This window comes from Lepus europaeus, chromosome 4 (assembly GCF_033115175.1).
Source record: "Lepus europaeus isolate LE1 chromosome 4, mLepTim1.pri, whole genome shotgun sequence".
In the NCBI taxonomy this organism is placed as follows: domain Eukaryota; kingdom Metazoa; phylum Chordata; class Mammalia; order Lagomorpha; family Leporidae; genus Lepus; species Lepus europaeus.
Window position 1 is genome coordinate 45,623,961 of NC_084830.1, and position 24,045 is coordinate 45,648,005.

General features: G+C 39.4%; 1 protein-coding gene across 3 annotated transcripts in view; it reads right to left on the reverse strand.

Annotated features, from left to right (window-relative positions):
* Positions 1-584: 584 nt before the first annotated feature.
* Positions 585-24,045, reverse strand: part of CPQ (carboxypeptidase Q) — a 587,968-nt gene continuing 564,507 nt past the window's right edge. For all 3 annotated transcript variants that reach the window (XM_062189499.1, XM_062189497.1, XM_062189496.1), the window contains exon 8: positions 585-1,050. In XM_062189499.1, coding sequence (XP_062045483.1) covers positions 887-1,050 — 164 coding nt within the window. In that variant the 3' untranslated portion in view covers positions 585-886. The remainder of the gene's footprint in view (positions 1,051-24,045) is intronic.

Consider the following 24,045-nt stretch of genomic DNA (forward strand, 5'->3'; position numbering starts at 1 on the left):
GAGTTTATTTTTTCTTGTTTTCTTTGGTGTGTTTTGCAGTTTCTTTATCGAGTATTAGACATTGTGTGAGGAAGAATAGTAGAAATTGTATACAGGGTCAATGGGGATCAATGTCTTTGCTCTAAAGGACACTGAATATTATTTACCCTTTTTAGCCTCAATCTCAGGAAATTGTGAAAATACCCTAACTTCGTGGAAATGTGTGAAATATATAAAATGTAGATGTAAAACGACATTATTACTTATTTACATATAGATCCTACTACTTATTTTTACCAAGGCAATTGGATTATACAGATGATACATACTCATGGTTTAGAAACTATTGCAAACCACTGATCAAGCTCTGCACTGCCTACTTTGTGTGAGGAAGTATATTTTTTCCCAAATGGAAGAATATTTTCCCATTAATTTAAAAAGTTTTCACAATTATAAAAATGTGCAAATTAGAAAGTCAAATGCTTCCACACATTTAACTAAAATCTTACAACGCTGGGTGTTTCTTCTACTTCTTCATTAAATAACATAAACCACAAAACTGCTGTCATTGTACACAAATGAACATGTAACAAACCAGAGGTCTTTCAAATATTTATTCAGTGTTTATTTTCAAAGTAGAAACACTATTTTCAAACAGCAGTATAAAGAAATGTCCCCACTGTGACCCCTACTGTATGTTGATTCTATCTGGAGGTAAGATCATTACTCATTCTAGAAATAGAGAGTTTAAAAAGTATCAAGAAAGACAATAATGGAAGATATGATATGAAGGGTTGTGCTTTGAAGATGAATCAGAGGAAGCTGTTAGGTGAAAAGTGGTTTCCCGAAGCTGCCGAGCCAGGATTTTTGGCTAGCGCGCATGAAAGTGCCTCCTTCCTCGCTCTTGCTAGCTCCTGGGCAGCATTTCTTCCAAGTCTGCAACGACATAGGAGACAACTGCCCAAACGGCAGCAGCAACATTCATCTGCTTTGGATCCATGACAGTCATGGTGTCTCCGTGGGAGTGATGGAAGGCGAAGTATTTGTATAAGTCATCTTGTAGACTGGCTCCTGGGGAGAAAGGAGGAAGGATTCTTAGTGGGGTGTTGTGACAGACACTGCTGAATAATTGCCCACAAACACCTGTTGCTTTTACCTCCTCACTTTTGCCTGCTCCTACCACAATGATTACAATGGCAAAATAATTACTTTCCCAAGATATCTTGCTGCAAAAAAAGTTCACACGACACCATTATGATGATTAGACTAGGAGTGCCAGGATGGGGAAAGTTCTAGGAAAGCCTTTAGTTTGCTGACAAAGAGTTGGGAAAATGTGCCTGATGCTGTGTTAGAAGTTGATGAGAAGTTTAGAGCTGCATGGGGTTGAAAACACACAAGCTAAAAATGGCAGAGTGAAAAGACAGAAGGAGCCTGGATTTAGAAACTATTGCAAACCACAAGCTCTGCACTGCCTACTTTGTGTGAGGAAGAATAAATTATTATGTATGTAAGTCACTGAAATAAATGTCCAAATATCCAGAAAAAGGCAGTATCTTCTGTATATCTGCAAAAGTGCAAATGTTCTATCTCTCTGGATACAAAATAAAGGTCAGTACTCCTTCGCTCAAGTTTTCCTTTTCAAATCACCGACTTCCCACTGTCATGAAATCCCCCAGCAACCAAGGGCACTGGTGGGAGTCTCTGTCCCACTGAAAAGCTTTCTTCTCACTTTTTACTAGTTTGAGCTGTCAGTCACAGCCTCAGGGAAAGTTCACTGTCTCCTGTTCCTCCTTGAACATCTATTTGGCCCATCCCGTAGATTCTAGTTGTATTTCTTTAGCCTCTAGCTAGCGGATTGATTGACTGCTTCATTGTGAAATGTACTACACATATATAAGACTATAGAGAACACAAACTTTTGTTAAGAGTGGTAATAGAAAAATACACATATTCTCACAATTCAATGCAAGAAAGATATTTCTAGTAACTCTGAAGTCCAATTTATGATTTTCCCTTTGCTATCGTTGATCCTTTCTGCCCTCCAAAGGAACCACACCACGTCCTGCTGTGTTAATAGCTTGCTTTTCTGTATAGTTTGCTACATACACCTGTTTATGACACTGCCAGCATTTGGACAAGTACTCCAGTTAAATATCTGCAACTTTCCTTTTCCATTCAAATATATGTAAGGTTTATCTTATGTTACCAGGTACAGTATTTCCATTTTTTATTGCTGCGCACCATCTCATTGTCTGTGTTTATACATTTTCCTGACAAGGGGTATTTAGATTATTTCTGCTTTTCTGTGATGTTACCAACATTTTCTGGAGTCTAAATGTACATTTTAGCATATAATTACAAGTGTTTTGTTTTGTAGTTTTGGTGTACGAACATCTCCCTTTCTTCACATCCTCTCCAGCACTTGGTATTGTCAAAATAACTTTTGCTAAACTGATGAGTGTGACATGTTACCTTATTGTTATTTTTAAGATTAATGGGATTGAACATGTGTTCACATACAAATTTTTTGCCATCTGATTTTTATTTTGTGAAATGCTTGTTCACGCCCATTATTCAATTAATTGGTTTGTCTGTTTCTTGTTGATTTGTAGGAGTTCTTTATATATTTTCAACACTCACCTTCTGTTGGTAGTTTGTACTTATATTATTTCCTACTTTGTGGCTTGCCTTTTTACTCTGATAAGTGTGTGTTTTGATGTAGTCAACTTATGAATTTTTACTTTATGATTTCTAGTTGTTAGGTCTTATAAGAAGTCACTTCCTACTCTAATATCATAAATATTTTTTATGTTCTATTCTAAAAATTTTAACATTTTTATTTCCATTTCCATCCATCTAAAATTGGAATTGATTTTTGTGTGGATGTGAGCTAGGTTTTCATTTCATTTTTTGGCCATCCAGACATATTTATCAACTACTACACTCTCTTTCCCCACTTATTTGCATGATCAATTTTGTTACATATCCAGTTTCCTTATATCTGGACATCTGTTTTGGGGCTAATTCTGCTCCAGTGGTCTATCTATCTGTCTCAATGGCAGCACCACGCTACCTTAGTCATTACTGCTTTCTAATCCTTGGCATCTGGAAGGGTAGGTTCTTTCACCTTCTCTTCCTTCTCCTTTGGGAATGTTTTATCACTATTAACCATTTACTCTTCCAGATAAATTTCAGAATATATTAAACATTATACAGAAAATATGATTTGATCTTGATTGGAACTGTATAAACTCATGTTTTAATTTGGGGAGGAACATCTTTTTTTTTTTTAAACTTTTATTTAGTAAATATAATTTTCCAAAGTACAGTTTATGGATTACAATGGCTTTTTCCCCCCCATAACTTCCCTCCCACCTGTACCCATCCCATCTCCTGCTCCTGCTCCCTCTCCCATTCCATTCACATCAAGATTCATTTTCAATTATCTTTATATACAGAAGATCAATTTATTATATATTAAAGATTTCATCAGTTTGCACCAACACAGAACATAAAGTGTAAAATACTGTTTGAGTACTAGTTTTAGCATTAATTCACATTGGACAACATATTAAGGACAGAGATCCCACATAAGGAGTAAGTACACAGTGACTCCTGTTGTTGACTTAACAATTTGACACTCTTGTTTATGGCATCAGAAATCTCCCTAGGCTCTTGTCTGAGTTTCCAAGGCTTTGGAAGCCTCTTGAGTTTGCCGACTTCGATCTTATTTAGACAAGCTCATAGTCAAAATGGAAGTTCACTCCTCCCTTCAGAGAAAGTTACCTCCTTCTTTGATGGCCCTATTCTTTCCACTGGGATCTCACAGAGATCTTTCATTTAGGTGCTTTTTTTATTTTTTTTTTGCCAGAGTGTCTTGGCTTTCCATGCTTAAAATACTCCCATGGACTCTTCAGCCAGATCCGAGTGCCTTAAGGGCTGATTCTGAGGCCAGAGTGCTGTTTAGGACATCTGCCATTCTATGAGTCTTCTGTGTATCCCACTTCCCATGTTGGATCATTCTCTCCCTTTTTTATTCTATCAGTTAGTATTTGCAGACACTAGTCTTGTTTGTGTGATCCCTTTGACTCTTAGACCTATCAGTGTGATCAGTTGTGAATTGAAATTGATCACTTGGACTAATGAGATGGCATTGGTACATGCAATCTTGATGGGATTGTTTTGGAATCCCCTGGTATGTTTCTAACTCCACCATTTGGGGCAAGTCCGATTGAGCATGTCCCAAATTGTACATCTCCTCCCTCTCTTATTCCCACTCTTATATTTCACAGGGATCACTTTTCAGTTAAATTTCAACACCTAAGAATAAATGTGTGTTGATTACAGAGTTCAACCAATAGTATTAACTAGAACAAAAAAAAAATACTGAAAGGGATAAAGTATTAAATTGTACATCACCAGTCAGGACAAGGGCTGATCAAGTCACTGTTTCTCATAGTGCCCCTTTCACTTCAACAGGTTTCCTTTTTTGTGATTGGTTAGTTGTCACAGATCAGGGAGAACATATGATATTTGTCCCTTTGGGACTGGCTTAATTCACTCAGCATGATGTTTTTCAGATTCCTCCATCTTGTTGCAAATGACCGGATTTCATTGTTTTTGACTGCTGTATAGTATTCTATAGAGTACATGTCCCATAATTTCTTTATCCAGTCTACTGTTGATGGGCATTTGGGTTGATTCCAGGTCTTAGCTATTGTGAATTAAGCTGCAATAAACATTAAGGTGCAGATAGCTTTTTTGTTTGCCAATTTAGTATCCTTTGGGTAAATTCCAAGGAGTGGAATGGCTGGGAAACATCTTTTTATTAGAATATTATAATCTAATCCATGAAAATTGTATATTGATATGTTTCTATTTATTTGTCTTCTGTAATGTCTTTTTATTTTCATAATATTTTTTTTTTACAGGCAGAGTTAGACAGTGAGAGAGACAGCAGAGAGAGAGAGAGAGAGAGAAAGGTCTTCCTTCCATTGGTTCACCCCCCAAATGGTCATTCGGCCAGCGTGCTGCGCCAATCCAAAGCCAGGAGCCAGGTGCTTCCTTCTGGTCTCCCATGAGGGTGCAGGGCCCAAGGACCTGGGCCATCTTCCACTGCCCTCCTGCCTCCTCCTTCCACTGCCTTCCACAGCAGAGAGCTGGACTGGAAGAGGGGCAACCAGGACAGAATCCAGTGCCCCAACCAGGACTAAAACCCACGGTGCCGGTGCCGCAGGCAGAGGATTAGCCAAATGAGCCATGGCGCCGGCCCATAATATGGTTCTTGAGCACCTTTTGTTCATGTTCTTTCCTTGGAAGCTTAAACTGTGTTCCTTTCGTAAATGATACATTTAAAAAAATTTGCCTTTTCTATTTGTTGCTATCTAGTTTTATTATCAAGGATATATCTGATTCATAAAATACTGTCTGGGCCATCAAAGAAGGCAGTACCTTTCTCTGAAAGGAGGAGAGAACTTCCACTTTGACTATGGCCTTGTCTAAATAAGATTGGAGTTGGTGAACTCAAGAGGCTTCCATAGCCTTGGCAGCTCATGACAAGAGCCTCGGGTGATTACAGACGTCATAAATAAGAGTGTCAATTGTTAAATCAACAACAGGAGTCACTGTGCACCTGCTCCCCATGTAAGATCACTGCCCTTAATGTGTTGTACTATGAGAATTAATGGTAAAACTACTACTCAAACAGTACTCTATACTTTGTGTATCTTTGTGGGTGCAGTCTGTTGAAATCTTTACTAAGTTGATCTTCTGTATATAAAGATAATTGAAAATGAGTCATGATGAAGAATGGGATGGGAGAGGGAGGGGGAGATTAGATGGTTGCTGGTGGGAGGGAGGTTATAGGGGGATAAGCTGCTATAATTCAAAAGTTGTACTTTGAAAATTTATATTTATTAAATAAAAGTTGAAAAGTAATAAAATATTGAAAAGAATATTCAAAAATGAAAATAGTGTTCTTTCTTTTTCTATATACATAATATATATATTATATACATATATATATATATTACACATATATAGAAATATATGTGTAAGACTAGGCTTATTTACTAGTTATTTTGTAGATTTTTTTTTTTTTTGGACAGGCAGAGTGGATAGTGAGAGAGAGAGACAGAGAGAAAGGTCTTCCTTTTGCCGTTGGTTCACCCTCCAATGGCCGCCGCGGTAGGCGCGCTGCGGCCGGCGCACTGCGCTGTTCCGAAGCCAGGAGCCAGGTGCTTATCCTGGTCTCCCATGGGGTGCAGAGCCCAAACACTTGGGCCATCCTCCACTGCACTCCCTGGCCACAGCAGAGAGCTGGCCTGGAAGAGGGGCAACTGGGACAGGATCGGTGCCCCGACCGGGACTAGAACCCGGTGTGCCGGCGCCGCAAGGCGGAGGATTAGCCTAGTGAGCCGCGGCGCCGGCCTATTTTGTAGATATTTTTACAGAATCATCCAACTTTGATGCTTGCTTTATGCTACCATTTTTGACTAATGATTTCATTTCTTTCAAGGTTAGGGGACTATTTGGGCTTTACAGTTCTTGAATTAGCTTTGAAATTACATTTTGCTGGGGATTTGTGATTTTTGAGTAACTATTAAAAATAACCAGTATAAAATTGCCAGTGATATCCTGCTTTTATTTCTGTTAATGTCTACCACATCTGTAGTGACGCCTTCTTTTTCCTTCCTGTTGTTGTGCCTTCTTGGTCTTTGCTTATTAATCTGGCCAGCGATTTGTCACTTTAATCATTAGTCTTTTGAAAAAAAGACAGCTTGAAGGTTTCTGGATACCTTCTCTTATTAATAGTAGTCTTTCTTTCATTGAATTTTGCTCTCATTTTTATTTTCCTTCCTCTTTGGATTTATTTACATTTCTTTTTCTAACTTCTTGAGCTGAATGCTCAGTTTATTACTTTGCACACTTCTCTGTCTCTGGCCTAGGCAGGAATGCCCCAACCTTTCCCCTAATATAGCTGCATCACACAAGTCTGAAAATTTTTATTAACAATAATTGTACATATTTATGGGCTACAAGTGACATTTCAATACATGTATACAGTGTATAGTGATCAAAGACAAATACTTCACGTTCTCCCTTACATGTGTGAATTATAATAAAATCAATCTGAATATAAATGTTGATTACTAGGAGCTGAGAGGAGTGGGAGGCATGAAAAAGGAATTTGGTTACAAAAAAACAGGGGAAGCTGGGTGTGGTTCACTTACTACGACAAATTAATATTAGATGTTATGGCTCGAGGGGCGTATGGGAACTCATGGTAGTGACACCTCACAATTTTTGTTTTGTAAATTTAAAAATAATAATTAGAAATAAAAAAAAACATAGGGTAACCAACATTTATTCTTCTGTGACATTGTTTTTTAGAGGCTTGGCTTGGGGCCTCTTTCTTCTACTTGTTCACACAATAAAGGCTAACTATAGACTCCACACTATGCTGTGTAACACTAGGAACTTGATTTAATTATGACTTGGTACCCATTATCCAAGCTCCCTTTATTCCCTCTAACCCCTCACAGCCTCTAGTTATCACCATTCTGTGTTCAAGTTCAAGTGAATGGTTTGTTTGTTAGCTTTCATGTATGGGGAAACACATGATGGAGTAGTTGTCCTTTCCTTGCTCTGGAGTGGGGTTTGGGCTTCCCTCTTATTCATTCATATCCCCACAGCCATGGTGCTATTAAACAGGACACAGGCTAGTCAAGTCAACAAAACAAAAACTCAGCTATCAACATTGACAGTTGATGGGTTCCGTGCCTATTGGCAAATATCCCAATCACGGTGCATTAAACTGACAGTATGTATCAAACCCTTCAACTGTGTTTAGGGGCCTTTATCCCAGCAATGATTTTCTTTCTAAACTAGCAAAACCTGTTTTTAGTTACTCCAGTAGCTCAGAAAGGTTGTTTTCATCATTATAGAGCCCGGGAACACAAAACCTTTCAGGGGGTGGGCTAGGGCTGAGGTCCATAACTGTTCTGGATGTGCAATCCAATTCAACTATACAAGTTTTGAGTCCTACAAAAATATTACAGGCAGCAGGTTAAAGCAGGCATGAAAAAGGTGAAAAAGAAAGTCTCTCTGCTGTCTGCATGTCAAGGAAGATAAAGTGGAATAGCACTGGAGTTGGGAGGCTCTAGTTAAATAGGTCTAGGGCACATCCACAGCTTAACTTTTTAGCTGAGCTACATTACACAATTGAACCTTTGAGCTGGACGTTTGTACGGTAAGTACCTACCCACCTGGGTACGTGCTGACCTTGTGAACTGGGCCTAACTGCAATTTCTGGAATGAAATTCACTAAACTTTGTAACTGTTGAGTTCAACCCCCTTGCTTTCTAAAACTATACCCAATCCCTTTCTTGCAAACTTTTGCTGCACCAACCACAACTCTTGATAAACAACAAATGTAATTAACAGCTTTCTCGCAGTGTAAGCTATAAAAACACCATCATCTTACAAAACCCAAGAGCACATTTTCAAGGCTGCTTGAATTTTGTGTCTCTAAGGCTGCAATTCCAATAAGCCACAAATAAATGTGATTCTTCTTTGTTCTTGACTTGGTTGATTTTATCTCAGTTGCCATACTGTAGGAGCACAGCAGACGTGTACATAAGTAAGAACACAATCAGAATCGACTGTAAGAGCTACAGAGAAAAGGCAAAGAAATGGCCAGATGCTCATGTCACTGAATGACCATACTGATCCCAAACAAGTTTCCTTGCTGTGTGCTCACCAAATGTCTCCTTATCAAAATCGTCACCATCTTTTACTAGAACTGCTCATTTCACATGTTTTTCCCATGATATCATAAGCTCCCTGAAGTCAAAGCCTCTGTTTTGCTCCTCATTCTGTCATCAACCCTAAAAAGTAGCACCAAATAGCACTAAATGCTATAATGTAGCAACATTCACTGGCCAAAAGAATTAAACAGCAAAAGTTATGAGAAAACTGGATCCCAAGGCTGTTGTATAAGTAAGGGTTCTTGTGGGAAACAGACGGGGCTCTAAGAAGGTAACTTTGAGAATTTAATGAAAGGATTATTTACTAAGAGTGCTCAGGGCTAAGTAAAAGTAACAAGAGATGCTGAAGCATTCAGAGTTTGCAAAAAATGGAGAGCTATTACCACCACCAGACCTAATGGAACGGAGAGAGGGGCTTTGGGGAGTGAGGGAGATGGAGAGGGAGAGGGAGAGGGAGAGGGATGAGAGAAAAGGGAGAGGGAGAGGAAGAGGGAGAGGGATGAGAGAAAAGGGAGAGGGAGAGGGAGGGGGAGAGAGAGAGGGAGAGGGAGAGGGAGAGAGAGAGGGAGAGAGATGTCACACAATTACTAGAACCCAGGGAGAACAGCTATAGCTGCAGTTGTTAACTGTAGGAGAGAAGCTGTGGGTATCTGTAGAAAAAGGCAGGGACTCATCCTCTATTGGTGCCTCTCCATAACCTACTGGGCCTCTTCTTGCCCAAACTCCATCATAAGCCAGAGGGTATGGATGACTCAGCAACACAGTCCATCACAGTTCACCTTCAGAGGCACAGTATAGGGTAGAGAAAGGTGAGGAATGATAGAGGGTGGTAAAAAAGAATATTCAGCACAGGTGCTTAGGATGTCAACTGACAGATATGAGAATACATATTCCAGGAAAATAGAGTATATGAACATTCTACTTTGGGTGATATGGGGGTCAAACTAGCCTAATGGTTAGCAGATCCAGTTACAACTGACTACTGCAGGTCCCAGGGGTAAAGTTGAAGACAAACTGAATGTAGTTCAGCATGGAGCACCAATGGACAGAAAGGTGGGGTGACTGAAGCTGCACCTTAGGAGGATGCCCTGAAAAATGGGGGAGCAGGAACTGGGTGAACAACCAGGCAGGTGGGGGAGATGGCTGGGGAAGCGGGGTGACAAGGGTGGGGGAGATGGCTGGGGAAGCGGGGTCGCAAGGACTAGCATCAGGAGACGGCATCTAGGTCCCTGAGATTCTCAGGAAAGTGTGTGGGTGAAGATAACCACCACACTTCCCAGTGGAAAGGCCAGAAGTCCACTTTACGATCAAAGGTTTTTGATGGCATGAGCCACAGCACACAGAGGACAGACAAACTTGCGTGTTTACTTTGGTGGGAGCTGGAAGCATTCTAACAGAAAACGTGACATCGGAAGATGAGCGGAAGCCGGTGGGGAGCACGTGCTCTCCAGACTCCAGAGAGCATCAGGTGAATGGCAAATTAATGCACAAATTAAGGAAGGAGTCAAGAAACTCCAAGAATGGAGGTCACAGAGGGTAGATGAAGGAAGGATTGGCATTGCGGGCGTCGGGAAACAGGAAGGGACATTTAATTCCAGGAGACAGAGTGTGGCTCACTTGGGGCTGTTTTCCTCCCATTCATAGCTTCTCAAGGACGCTGCACTGCGGCCAACAGAAAAGGGCTCAGGATTCCGTGCTGATCAAAGAGAGGCAAGGAGTGTTTGTGCAGGCCCCAGTCAGGCCTCCACAATCCCCTTTGTGTCTCAGACTGAAGGAATCTGACTGCCAGATGGGTGGATGCTTGGCTGCCCTCCCTCAGAGCCAGGCCTTTCCTCAGAGGTCATCTAAGTTCCCATGAACGGGCTACAGAACGAAAACTTCCCCAGAAAAATCTGATGTCACCGCAGGAGTGTGAGGGTGGGCCTGGTGGCCTCCTTTCAGCACCAACTCTGCAGTTCCAGGAGACATTTTATCAGTGACAGCCCCTGATCAATTACTGATCTCGCAGACCGGTGTTGAGGGAGATCCCGCCTCTCAGTTTCTCGGCACGCCTGACAGTGCAGGGTGGCGGTGGAGGAGGTGGGGGAAATGTTAACTGTCCCTAGGGAACACTGCATGGTATCCTCTGACAGGCTGATGAGCTCTGAACAGGAACCCACATGCTTATAGATACAGAAAGCCGCTGAAAGAGCCTTCTCTAAAGGCTGATAATACTCATCCCTGGAAGCAAGCTATAGCATTCTTAGGGCCATTCCTGCTAGGAAATTATTTCCAAGTGAGATGTGGAATTTAAGGATGTGAACACTTATCTTTCAGAATACCAGCCAAGGAGAAGCAGGAACGATGCAGGGAGAAACAGTGGACAGAACATGCGGTTTGGAGACAGACAGGCCTGGGTTAAAGTTCAAACTCTTTTATTGAATAAGTGGATGACCCTGAAAGAATCACGTAAGGCCATTCAACTTCACCTCCTCAATCATGAAATGGGGCTAACGATACGCAACTTTCAAGATGCTTGTAAGGATTAGTAAGTAGTCAGTTAATTCTTTATTATCACTGTTATGTATCTATCAGGATGGTTCCATGATCAACTAAATACAATTTGGAGGATTTGAAATTGCAAATTTAATAATCCAAGTTCTGATTATTCTTCTGATTGTTCTTCTTCAAGATGAAATAAGTGGATCACGAAGTCTGTTTCCTAAGATCCCACCTTGGTCGTGGTTTAGATTATTTTTCCTCCTCCTTGTTTCTTTCTCTTTCTTTTGCCCCTTATTCCTCTCTTTCCATGAGGCTCTTTTCTTTTTCCTTTCTTCTCCTCCCCTCCCCTCCTCTCCCCTCCCCTCTTCTCTTCCCTCTCTTCTCCTCCCCTCTTCTCTTCCCTCCCCTCCTCTCCCTTCCCTTCCCTTCCTCTTCTTTTCTTTTTTCTTTTCTCTCTTCTTTTTCCTCCCCTCCTCCCTCTCCCCTCCTCTCCTCTCCTCTTCTCTTCTAGTAAATACTCATCTCATAGAAAATACTTTCCAGCTATGTGACTGGGTGAATACTGTAAGAAATACTGAAGCTGCCCCATAAAGCTCACAGTGCATTTCAGTCTTCCAAAGGACATATCACTGCGCAAGATACTGGAACAAGAGACTGCATACCTGCTAATTCCTGAAGGATGGTCAGGCAAAGACATAAAGATCCGCACAGCCCCCTCTTACTGTATGGAATCAGTGGGTTTTCATGTGCACAAATTAAGCAATTTGTGTTATGAGAAGTTTTTGAAAGACATCTGAAAGTTTTTAAAGTTTAAATTCAACTCTGTAACTTTAGTGTATATACTGGCTGCTGCAGTGTACGAAGGGTGCACTCACAGGCAAGCAGCTGTGGAAAATCCATTTCTCCTTTATAAACAGATCTTGAACAGTCTGGGGTATGCAATTTAATTGCAATGGAATGTATTACAGACATTCCCCTGATCATAATAATTATGGGGTTAGAGAAGAATGTTATAGTCTCAATATACTCCTTGCAAGAAAATGTAGTCTCCCTAGAATCCATAAAATGCTATAAATACATTTAAAATTTAATTACAATTATTATTTCTTTCAGCAACATTATCAAATAAAAAAACATTATTAACAAAACAATTAGAAATTCAACTCATAGAAATTAATTCCAGACATTTAATCTCTCTTTTCAAGGGGGCAGTTTAATCCTCACTAAATCCTGTTGAAAATTAGAATCAGGAGCAGCTGATTAATAGCCTTCTAACCCACAGCTCCCCAGAAGAAAATGCAACTCACAAGAGGGGAGAAGAAGGAAAGAAAACAAAGAACAGCAAAGGAAAGAACATCTCCAATTAAACCTCCATGAAAAGTATTATAGCTTAGTTTGTAAACTTTAACCCACCCAGGAATCCTCAAATTTTAAGTTTCATATGTGACACTAAGCCCATGGAGCTTTGATTTCTTTGGAAAACTTGGATTGGCTGTCAGGATAATGTCAACCACATAGCTTAGGTCAATGTGAACGCATCTGGGGTATCTGCAGGTCACAAGGAACCTGAACTCTGATAATGAGTTTTCTTTCCAAAATGCTGGAGAATGGTATGGCTGTATCAAAACAAGCCAATCAGTGCTACGTGAAGATGGTATTGTAGGCTCTCCATATGAAGGAATAACGAAAATAACAGCATTTGTTGAGTGTTTCCTATGTACCGAGGACTTGTTGGAGAGTATTTCCATTTATTTCTCCCTGTGACCCCATGAGGGAATGATCGTCACATGTCATTAGCAGATGGAAAACAGATTAAGCAACTTGCTCAAGTTAGAGTAGCAAGTGACATGCAGAGGATTCAGATTCAGCCGTCTCTGATCTGAAACCCATGCTCTGCACCTTCTCTCGCTGCCCTATCCCAGCAAATGTGCTTTTTTCCTGCTTTGGGAAATGGCATGACTCACTCCACTTGCTGCTCTGGGCTCCCACTCCCATTCCAACAAGGAGGTGGAAATTTGGGTTGGAGGTGTCTTGGGACCATTTCAGAAGGTGAATGACAGTCACCAATGCTGCTGCTCTGATTGGACCACACTCTGGGCTGGCCAACCCTCCTGGGATGTCCAGCCAGTTCATCTAAAGTCCACCCCTCCCTCTAGTTAATGGTTACCTCCCTTACTCTGCTGCCCCCCCGCCATTTTTTCTCATAGTAGTTTCCATACTCTAAGCTATACTATTATAGTGGTTTAATATTTGTTACCTAGAATGTGAGCTCCCTAAGAGCAGAGACTTTATCTTTTTCACTCCATGTCTCAGCGTCTGGTACAAAGCAGATGTTCAACAGATATCTATTAAATCACTGAGTGGGTAAATGAATGAATAATGAAACACTTAATAGGACAGAAGTGGAGAGAAATATTTGTCTCTTCCTTCTTCTCTACAGCAATTTTTAGAAAGTAGATCCTATTTTCTGGAGATTCTACTCTCAGCTTCTCACATGGAAATAAGAAGTGGGTTTTCCTTACCAAAAAACATGTAGCAATGCATTGACACATATAAGCTGAGGTCCAACACTCTGTGTAGTACCACTCAGTATGTTTTTATACTTTTCACCACCATTTTTCCATAAGGCAGAAAGGAAGGCAGCACATCTTTTCAATGTGACTCAGGGGTGAAGTCCACCAAAGATTATTTACGAGCATATTCTTCTATGGACTCACTGCTTACTACTAATGAAAGATCCTAGATTTAGTGAAGTCACATATATGTTAACTTGCGGATGTCCAGAAGAGATGAAAATGATTTTTTCCTTTAGAACAGATAATCCCAGGGGCTGGTGCTGTGGCACAGTGGGTTAAAGCCCAGGCCTGCAGCTCTGGCATTCCGTATGGGCACTGGTTTGAGTCCCGGCTACTCCACTTCTGATCCAGCTCGCTGCTAATATGTCTGGGAAAGCAGCAGAGGATGGCCCAAGTCCTTGGGCTCTTGCACCTATGGGGGAGACATGGAAGAAGCTCCTGGCTCCTGGCTTCAGATGGGCTCAGCTCTGGCATTTGTGGCCACTTGGGGAGTGAACCAGCAGATGGAAGACCTCTCTCTCTCTCTCTCCCTGTAAATCTGACTTTCAAATAAATAAAATAAGTCTTAAATGAAACCCATATAATCCCAAAGATTCACTGGCCTCTAAGACATTAACCACTGTATTTTTTTTATCTAGCCCAGTAAGTATTTTTAGTCATATATATATATATATATATACACACACACACACACACTTACGTATATATATATATATATATATGTATATATACATTATATATGTATATATAAAGATGATATTTTGGTTTTCATTGGCTTTAGCCATTTTTATTTTCTGTTTTAAAGTTTTTTTTATATTTCATTTTTTAAAAAAGATTGATTTATTTATTTGAAAGGCAGAGTTACAGCGAGGCAGAGGCAGAGAGAGATCTTCCATCTGTAGGTTCACTCCACAAATGGCCGCAATGGCTGGGGCTGGGCCAATCTGAAGCCAGGATCTAGGAGCTTCTTCAAGGTCTCCCACGTGGGTGAAGAGGCCTAAGGACTCGGGCCATCTCTACTGCTTTCCCAGGCCATAGCAGAGAGCTGGATCAGAAGTGGAGCAGTAGGGTCTCAAACTGGTGCCCATATGGGAGCTGGCACTGCAGATGGCGGCTTTACCAGCTATGCCACAGTGTAGGCCCCTAGCCTAATATTTTTATTGTAGTGTATAAATTTAGTTTATCAAACATCATTTGAATTATTTGAATTGGTTTTAACATATTACTCATTCTCTCAATAATTAAAGAATTAAATCAAATCTATGATTTGTGTTCAACTTGTATTTTCACGAAAGTCATGATTTTACCTTTTAGAACATTTAACTTTATCACTACCCATCTACAAACATTAAAAGGATAATAACTTTCATATATTCCTTTGCAAAAGTTAAGTGACTCACAAAGTCATTTTCCATGATTTTATCCATGAATACCCCAATGAACAAACTGGTTATCAATATAACGACTGGCTTTCAGTTAGAAAGTTTGCCTTTTCTCTGTATGGTGTGAATCATCTCCAAGTATGAGGAGAATTGAGTGAAATATATATTTAAATATATAAATATAAACATATATGTGTGTATGTATGTGTGTGGGTATATATATATATGGGTACTTTGAAAAATTTGTGGGAAATTTCTTTAAAAATATGAGTTTATTCTGGTGCAAAATTTTCCATAATATGTGGAAAATATATATTGTGCATGGATTTCAAAAATTTTTTGCACCGATAAGCTCACACTTTTAATTTTTCCATGACCTTTTTTCCTTTTTTTTTTTTTAAGATTTATTTATTTACTTGAAAGTCAGAGTTACACACAGAGAGAAGAAGAGGTACAGAGAGAGAGAGAGAGAGAGAGAGAGAGAGAGAGAGAGGTCTTTAATCTGCTGGTTCACTCTCCAAATAACCATAATGGCTGGAGCTGCACCGATCCGAAGCCAGGAGCCAGGAGCTTCTTCCATGTCTCCCACTTTGGTGCAGGGGCCCGAGGACCTGTCCAGTTTCTACTTCTTTCCTAGGCCACAGCAGAGAGCTGGACTGAAAGTGGAGCAGCCAGGACTCGAACTGGAACCCATATGGGATGCCAGCACCGCAGGCAGTGGCTGTACCCGCTACGCCACAGTGCTGGCCCCTACCATGACCTTTTTTTTAAGTACCCTTGTGTATGTTTATATTTTGAGAAAAATACATGAGGGATCTTCAAAATGTTCACAGAAAATGCATTTATGACTAAAACACTATGCATGGATTTCAAAAGCTTTTGCACAAAATAAACTTGTAATTTCTTTTTTTGTGAACTGTTTTGAAATGTCCACGTTTATATGTAGGTATATGTGTGTGTGTGTCTGTATTTGTATAAAATTTGGCTCTTCCTCAATAGGTACACACCCCTTGATACACTACACTCCTCCCTGGATCTGCCTCACATCTGACTCTAGATTCCTTATCTTTGAGCTTATGATTTTATGTGTGCACACGTGTGTCATAAACACGCACAGCTGTAAAGAAACACTCATGCCTCCTTCCCACTAGCCTCTTACTTGCTACCACAAACGATGCTTCTTCTACAGGGGTGGTTTTGAATCATACTCATGTTTATATATCAGTCCTAATTTATTATTTTCTGCTTTGTCCATTCAGAATTTATCACCCACCCTTTCTTCATGGTCTCGTGTCAGTAAAGTTCTTCACCTGTTTGAAACAGTGTGACTCCTTGTAAATGCTTTACTGCAGGTCTCTTCACCTGGGAATTATGAATTATGTTCACTAGGAAAACAACAGGAAAAACTGTTTCTGATAGAGCATATGTGAGAACATTCAATGCACATGGGTATTCAGGTCAAAAATTTTTGTAGGATGGAATTTATAATGAAAGTTTCATAATAATCATGGTTTTGAAAATTATGTTCATAAACAGTTTTTGATTTCTTGCTACAAATATTGGGAGGATACAAAGCCACTGTGCAGTGGAAGGCATTTTTCTAAGCAACTTTGATATTTGAATTTCTCCTTCTCCCTTACCCATTGATCCCCATCTCTTGTTATGTGGCAAGCAGAAACAAAGACAAGTGGAATACATTACATGGGCATACTGTTTTTGAACTAATTCTTATCCTAACCATAGATAATTGGGCAAGGTTGGCTGACAGGTGTACTGCATGTACACTTGGGTGACAAGGAGTTGAAGCCTCAAAATTTTCAGCCATTGTTCAGTATTTATGGTGTTGGAGGCCAACTGGCCAGTTATATCAGAGAGGTCATAAAGGAGCATCTATAAATCTCTGACCAGTGATTTTCACTTCTATAAGCCAAGATGACCAATTTATAAAAATCTAAGGTTCATAATTATGCACTCAAGCACATAATCTATCAAAAAAAGAAGAGGTCCTGGCTTTTATAAGAGGAAACCTTGACTTCACAATAATTTACAATCTTTGAAAAGATAAAGATAGTAGACAAGGAAGTTCTTAAAGTTCAAAAAAAAAAAAAAACTTTGGATACAACTATACTACTAATACAAAAGGATGAGTTACCATGGGATTGAATAGCGTGCCTTGCTATTAATAGGGATCTGATTGGATATATGACAAAGATCAGAAGCAACACGCATTTCTTTTTATGAAGGTCTACTTGAGGATTAGTATTTTTTCAAATCAGAATCAGTCTTGAGAACCTGTAAAAGCCCTTCCAGTTATAAAATGTTGTGAATCTCCATTACTTTTCCAAAAAGTACAGCAGGCTAAAATTGTCCTTTTAAAGGACTCTAAAATAAATTCACAGTGGTTAAATTGTACCAGATTATGCAGAGAAATGATATTATTTTGGAGATGATACATCTAATAATTTTAGGGGTGATATCAAAGAGGGCAGCCAAGCTCTCCAAAAAATGTTTCTTGGGGGCCATGGTTCATCACAGAAATATGGGTAGGATGGACCAAGAGTCTGAACCAAAATGGGTTTTCAATTCTGCAATTTCAATTCTGTCAAGGTCACAAGGAGTCATATCATAAATAATAGGAGATAAATATATAGAAGAAAGTTTCACCATTTAAAAATACCATCTGAAAAGATGCATTTAAAATAATCAGAAAAGATGCATTAAGATAAAAGCTTAAGAACCAAAGGATGACATGCTTCATGTTCAGAAAAATGAGGACAGTGTCATGTGAACCGATGTAGAGGTAGCTCAGTCCAATGAAGAAAACTGACTTGTGTATGAGTGTCTCTTGATTCTTTTATATTTTCTGGATTTGTTTATATGTTGGATAGCATGGATTTATGCAAAATAAGTATGTCTATGCTTTTATGTAGGGCAGAGGGTTACAAAAAAGATCACAAACTACTTGGCCAATGTCACAAAATATCAGGTTTCCCCAAGATCAGCAAGGAGGACAAAAATAATGGTGAATACAGTCCATGCTTGAAGCCACAATTGTTGAAAATGAAAAAAAGTTAGATGCTGGCAAGGCAGACACATCGGTGAATGTTTAACTGAATTATTCCATACACTTTTGTTTTACTTATGTAAATAACCCTTTTCTTTCTTGGTCAGCTGGCAGTTCCCAATTTGGCAGCAAAATCCAACCCCTGTAACTGACTATCTGATAATGGGATGTGATTTTTTTTTTTAAATATCAAACCATAATTATAACCTTCTAAAAATCATTAAGCAGTGAGGGAATAGGTGACCTAAACATGAAAAGCTTTGTGAATTCCAGAACAGAGGAAAAGAACTGTGTAAGAAGGAGTATGGGAAATGGATATGTGTTTAATGCAAATACATTTCACTTAAAGTAGAAGGTTGGTTCAAGGAATATCCATGAAAGGCCTATGCCCACAAAAAGCTCCCAGCCCATGGCAATCCATTTATAGAGATGACACAAAGATGAGATGCAAATTTAACATTGAAACGTAGCTCAATTCTCAAGGCTCTTTATGATTGACCCTCATTAATGTAATTTTTAGGACAATCTTGTAATGAAGAAACAGTGATTATTCTTAGTAGCCACCCAAAATTTAATTATAGTACAGTCGATTAAATGCTTCTGTGGCAAGACAAACTGCAATTTATACATTTCTGTGTTCTTTAAAATAAAAAGAGAAAGGCTGCTGATGATAGAAGATGCTAATGGCTACTTTGTGGGGGTAACGTGCTTATTAGCTGTTTTGTCACTCATACTCCAACTGCAGAATGATGGGGTAAAGTAAATGGGGCCTGAGATTTGCTGCTGCAGACCCTGAAAGACTTTCCAGTGCAGAGTTTATAAATAACTCCGGGAGTTCTGCTGGTTCTCCTCATGAGTTATTTTTCCCTAAAGCATTTGGAATTCTTGACAAAAGGTGGATGGGAAAATATGCTGTCCTTCACTAATTAAACTGCTAAGAAAGGCTCATTATGGAGGACATGGAACATGAAGCACAAATTATTGTCTGTTTAATTTCGTGCAGTTGAGAAATAATCTTCAAGTTGTTGTGAATCGGCTCAGTGTGTACTCATTTAAGGCAAGGCAGCCATACAAAGGCTGTCAAAAAGGGACCATGTTCATTCAAACTGACATCTATTTACTGTGAAGTACCAAGGGGCTTTGATGGACTCTGGGGATATAGTGTTGGACATCATTTCTTAGGAGGTACCTGCTCTCATGGAACTTTCAATCTAATGGAATACATCCTTGTAGAAATGAGGTTGACTAGGAAATAAAAGGGCAAATCTAACATGGCTTGAGATTCTGCAGATGAAGATTAAAAAGAAAAAAAAAAGGCTAACTTCCCACCAGTGGCTGATTTAATGTAGTCAAGGTGTGCAGGGTGTGTCAATGGATGGCCCAGGCTATTTCTATGTGAGCATGGAGCACAGATTGGTAAACAGTATTCCTTGTTTGTCTCTGAAGAAAATGCTGAAAAAAGTAACAGAATCAGAACTGCAGTCATAACCAGAATTTGCTAAATACTTTCTGTGAGCCATGGCTTGTACTAAACACTTAGATGCATTGTCTTATCAAATTCTCACTGTGACTCTATAATTACTATTCTTTCTTTTACAGATGGATGGATGACAGGATGTATAAACTTTTTGCCCTGTGCTGATTTCAAACTCTCTCCTCTTGTGGATGAAGGATTCAGGAGTGGGAAGCCCCAGCTTCTGAACAGAACAAGAGGGCAATTCAATGAGGCTGTCATCCTCAGATGGTCCTCAACCACACCAACACCATCTTTTCTCACCCAGGAACTTCTAACATGAGCCCGTGCTTTAGAAATTCCTTTTACTGATTTCATGTTAGATGTGTACATTTCCAAAATTGTATCCTTCATGGCTTCCCTCCCTACAGATTTTTAGGATTACTTCTCTCTATGGAGAAATCCTTAATCCTCTTGAGAATTTTATTTTCAAAAATATCATGGCTTGAAGAGAACTTCCCTGGCCCAATCATCACCCAACATATGAATCATTTCATTAAAATGAAATAAGAAACTCATGCTTCATGTTCCACATCCTTTATCATGAGGCCTTCTTAGCAGTTTAATTAGTGGACATTCCTAATAGATGGTTGTTCCTGTTGTCTCTTGAATACTTATGTTCACAGAGAGAAACAGTGATTTCCACAGTATCATATGCTATCCAAGAATGCATTCATTCAGTAGTAACTACATTCATAGAAGGCACTGATGGAAAAATTTTAAGCAAAAAACTATGACAGTTGCATCAAGCCTCTGTCCACAAGGAATCCCCAAAATAGGGAGCCAGGGCTTGCACACCAAGAGCTAGAACATGAGATCCAACGTTCTGTAAGAGTTCAGGGGACACAGAAAGATCCATTTTAATTGTGATGCCCAAGAGATCAAGACAACCCATGCTATTGATTCATTCTCTGATTAACTACTGGAATTCACTGTACTGCAAAACCTTGGAGAGAGAGATACTCCATTCTCTGGATCACACCCCAAATGCCCAAATGCCCACAACAGTTGATGCTGGGCAGGAGCTGATCTCCCATGTCACTGAAGGGACCTGAGTACAAGCCATCACCCGCTGCTTCCCAGGGTCCAGGACTTGGAGCCAGGCCTTCCAGTACTGGATGTGGATATCCCAAGCAGCTTCCAAACTGATGAATCAAATTCCTACCCTGTTTCTTCTTTTTATGTATAATTTGCATAGGATAAAAAATATTCATTTTAAATGTAACTTTGAGACATGCTTTGACAAATGTGCACACTTGTCTAGCTAGCACAGCATTTAAGACATTGATTTTAATATATTAAACCAACCTTAAATTTCTAAGATAAGTCCCATCTGGACATAGTGTATTTTTTTTAACACTTTAAAATGTAAATTTATTGAAAAAGAAGAAATACATTTGGAAATCTAATTGCATACTTAATCATTCAACAAATATTTATTGAGTGCTGACTATATGGGAGATATAGTATGTCCACTGTGCTTGTGAATGTTTTTTTTTTAACTTTTATTTATTGAATATAAATTTCCAAAGTACAGCTTAAGGATTACAATGGCTTCCCCCCCCATAACTTCCCTCCCACCCGCAACCCTCCCCTTTCCCGCTCCCTCTCCCCTTCCATTCACATCAAGATTCATTTTCAATTCTCTTTTTTTTTTTTAAATTTTTGACAGGCAGAGTGGACAGTGAGAGAGAGAGAGACAGAGAGAAAGGTCTTCCTTTGCCGTTGGTTCACCATCCAATGGCCGCCGCGGTAGCGCGCTGCGGCCGGCGTACCGCGCTGTTCCGATGGCAGGAGCCAGGTGCTTATCCTGGTCTCCCATGGGGTGCAGAGCCCAAACACTTGGGCCATCCTCCACTGCACTCCCTGGCCACAGCAGAGAGCTGGCCTGGAAGAGGGGCAACCAGGACAGGATCGGTGCCCCAACCGGGACTAGAACCCGGTGTGCTGGCGCTGCAAAGCAGAGGATTAGCCTGTTGAGCCACGGCACCGGCCCATTTTCAATTCTCTTTATATACAGAAGATCAGTTTAGTATATATTAAGTAAAGATTTCAACAGTTTGCCCCCACATAGTAACACAAAGTGAAAAATACTGTTGGAGTACTAGTTATAGCATTAAATCACAATGTACAGCACATTAAGGACAGAGATCCTACATGATATTATTTTAAAAATTGATTAATTTTGTATGCAATTTCCAATTTAAAACCAAGTTTTTTTTTTCATTTTCAATTATCTTTATATACAAGAGATCGATTCAGTATATACTAAGTAAAGATTTCATCAGTTTGCACCCACATAGAAACACCAGGTGTAAAAATACTGTTTCAGTACTATTTATAGCATTATTTCACATTGGACAACACATTAAGGACAGATCCCACATGAGACGTAAGTACACAGTGACTCCTGTTGTTGATTTAACAATTTGACACTCTTGTTTATGGCGTCAGTAATCTCCCTAGGCTCTAGTCATGAGTTGCCAAGTCTATGAAGTGTTTAGGGTTCACCGACTTTGATCTTATTCCGACAGGGTCATAGTCAAAGTGGAAGTTCTCTCCTCCCTTCAGAGAAATGTACCTCCTTCTTTGATGGCCCCATTCTTTCCACTGGGATCTCACTCGCAGAGATCTTTCATTTAGGTCTTCTTCTTCTTCTTCTTCTTCTTCTTCTTCTTTCTTCTTCTTCTTCTTCTTCTTCTTCTTCTTCTTCTTCTTCTTTTTTTTTTTTTTTTTTTGCCAGAGTGTCTTGGCTTTCCATGCCTAAAATACTCTCAAGGGCTCTTGAGCCAGATCCGAATGCCTTAAGGGCTGATTCTGAAGCCAGAGTGCTATTTAGGACATCTGCTATTCTATGGGTCTGCTGTGTCTCCCGCTTTCCATGTTGGATCGTTTTCTCCCTTTTTGATTCTATCAGTTACTATTAGCAGACACTAGTTTTGTTTGTGTGATCCCTTAGTTGGATCTTTCTAATTTTATTCTTTTTGACATTTTCTCTCTTTTAACTTGGGGGCACTTAATCTATATATGCTTAATTTATTAATATTATGCTTGAGGTTAAGCCTCCACCTTGATACTTATATTGATTTTTTTTTCTGCTACCTACCTCCCATATTTTTTCCAAATTCTACTTTATCTACTTTATGGTTTATTTATTATATCTTTTAAAGTGATTATTCTATCATTTACCACACATTTTAAATGTGTAGTAAATAGCTATTATGCACTTCATGTGTTTAAAAATTTTATAACAATATACTTATATTTTTTCCTTTGCCCTTTAAATTGTTGATATTATACATTTATCTGTGCATATTTTGCTTTTTAGAGGTATTTTATATAAAATATCTTTTATATTTCATTTCATTTGTCAATTTGCAACTCCCACCTCCCTCTTTTTTTTGAAGATTTGAGTTTCCATCTGATGTCATTGTATTTTGACTTGATAAATCTCTTTTAACTTTCCTATAGTTCAGTTCTTCAGATGAATATTTGCTCATCAAATTTTTGTTTGTCTAAATATTCTTAAATTTATTCTCTTTTTTGAAGAAACTTTTTTGCTGATTATTATTTCTAGGATGTGAGGTTTTCATTTGAGCACTTTGAAAATGTCAATCAATGTCATTCATGATATTATATTTCCCCACCAAAACAGTGATTATTTTTATCTTTTTCTTTTTAATGCAAGGTTTTTATTCTCTCAAAAACTTTTAAGATTTTGCTTTTTATTTCTCATTGCCAGCAAATCAATGATAATGATTTTCTTGCTCTTTATATGTTTTGGATTTTATTGAGTTTCTTGGATATGTGAGTTTATAGATTTTTATTTATTTATTTATTTTAATTTTGACAGGTAGAGTTGTAGACAGTGACAGAGAGAGAGACAGAGAGAAAAGTCTTCCTTCCATTGGTTCACTTCCCAAATGGCCGCTATGGTTGGCGCTGTGCTGGCCCGAAGCCAGGACCTAGGTGCCTATTCCTGGTCTTCCACGTGGGTGCAGGGGCCAAAGCACTTGGGCCATCCTCCACTGCCCTCCTGGGCCACAGCAGAGAGCTGGACTGGAAGAGGAGCAACTCGGACTAGAACCTGGCGCCCATATGGGATGCTGGCACCGCAGGTGGAGGATTAGGCAAGTGAGCCACGGCACCGGCCCAGATTTTTATTATATTTAGAAAACAGTTGAAATTAATTCTTCAATTTTTTTTTCTGTCAGCACCCTACTATTTTCTGGGACTCCATTTACATATATGTTAAACTGTGTGATGTTCCCGTCAAACATGT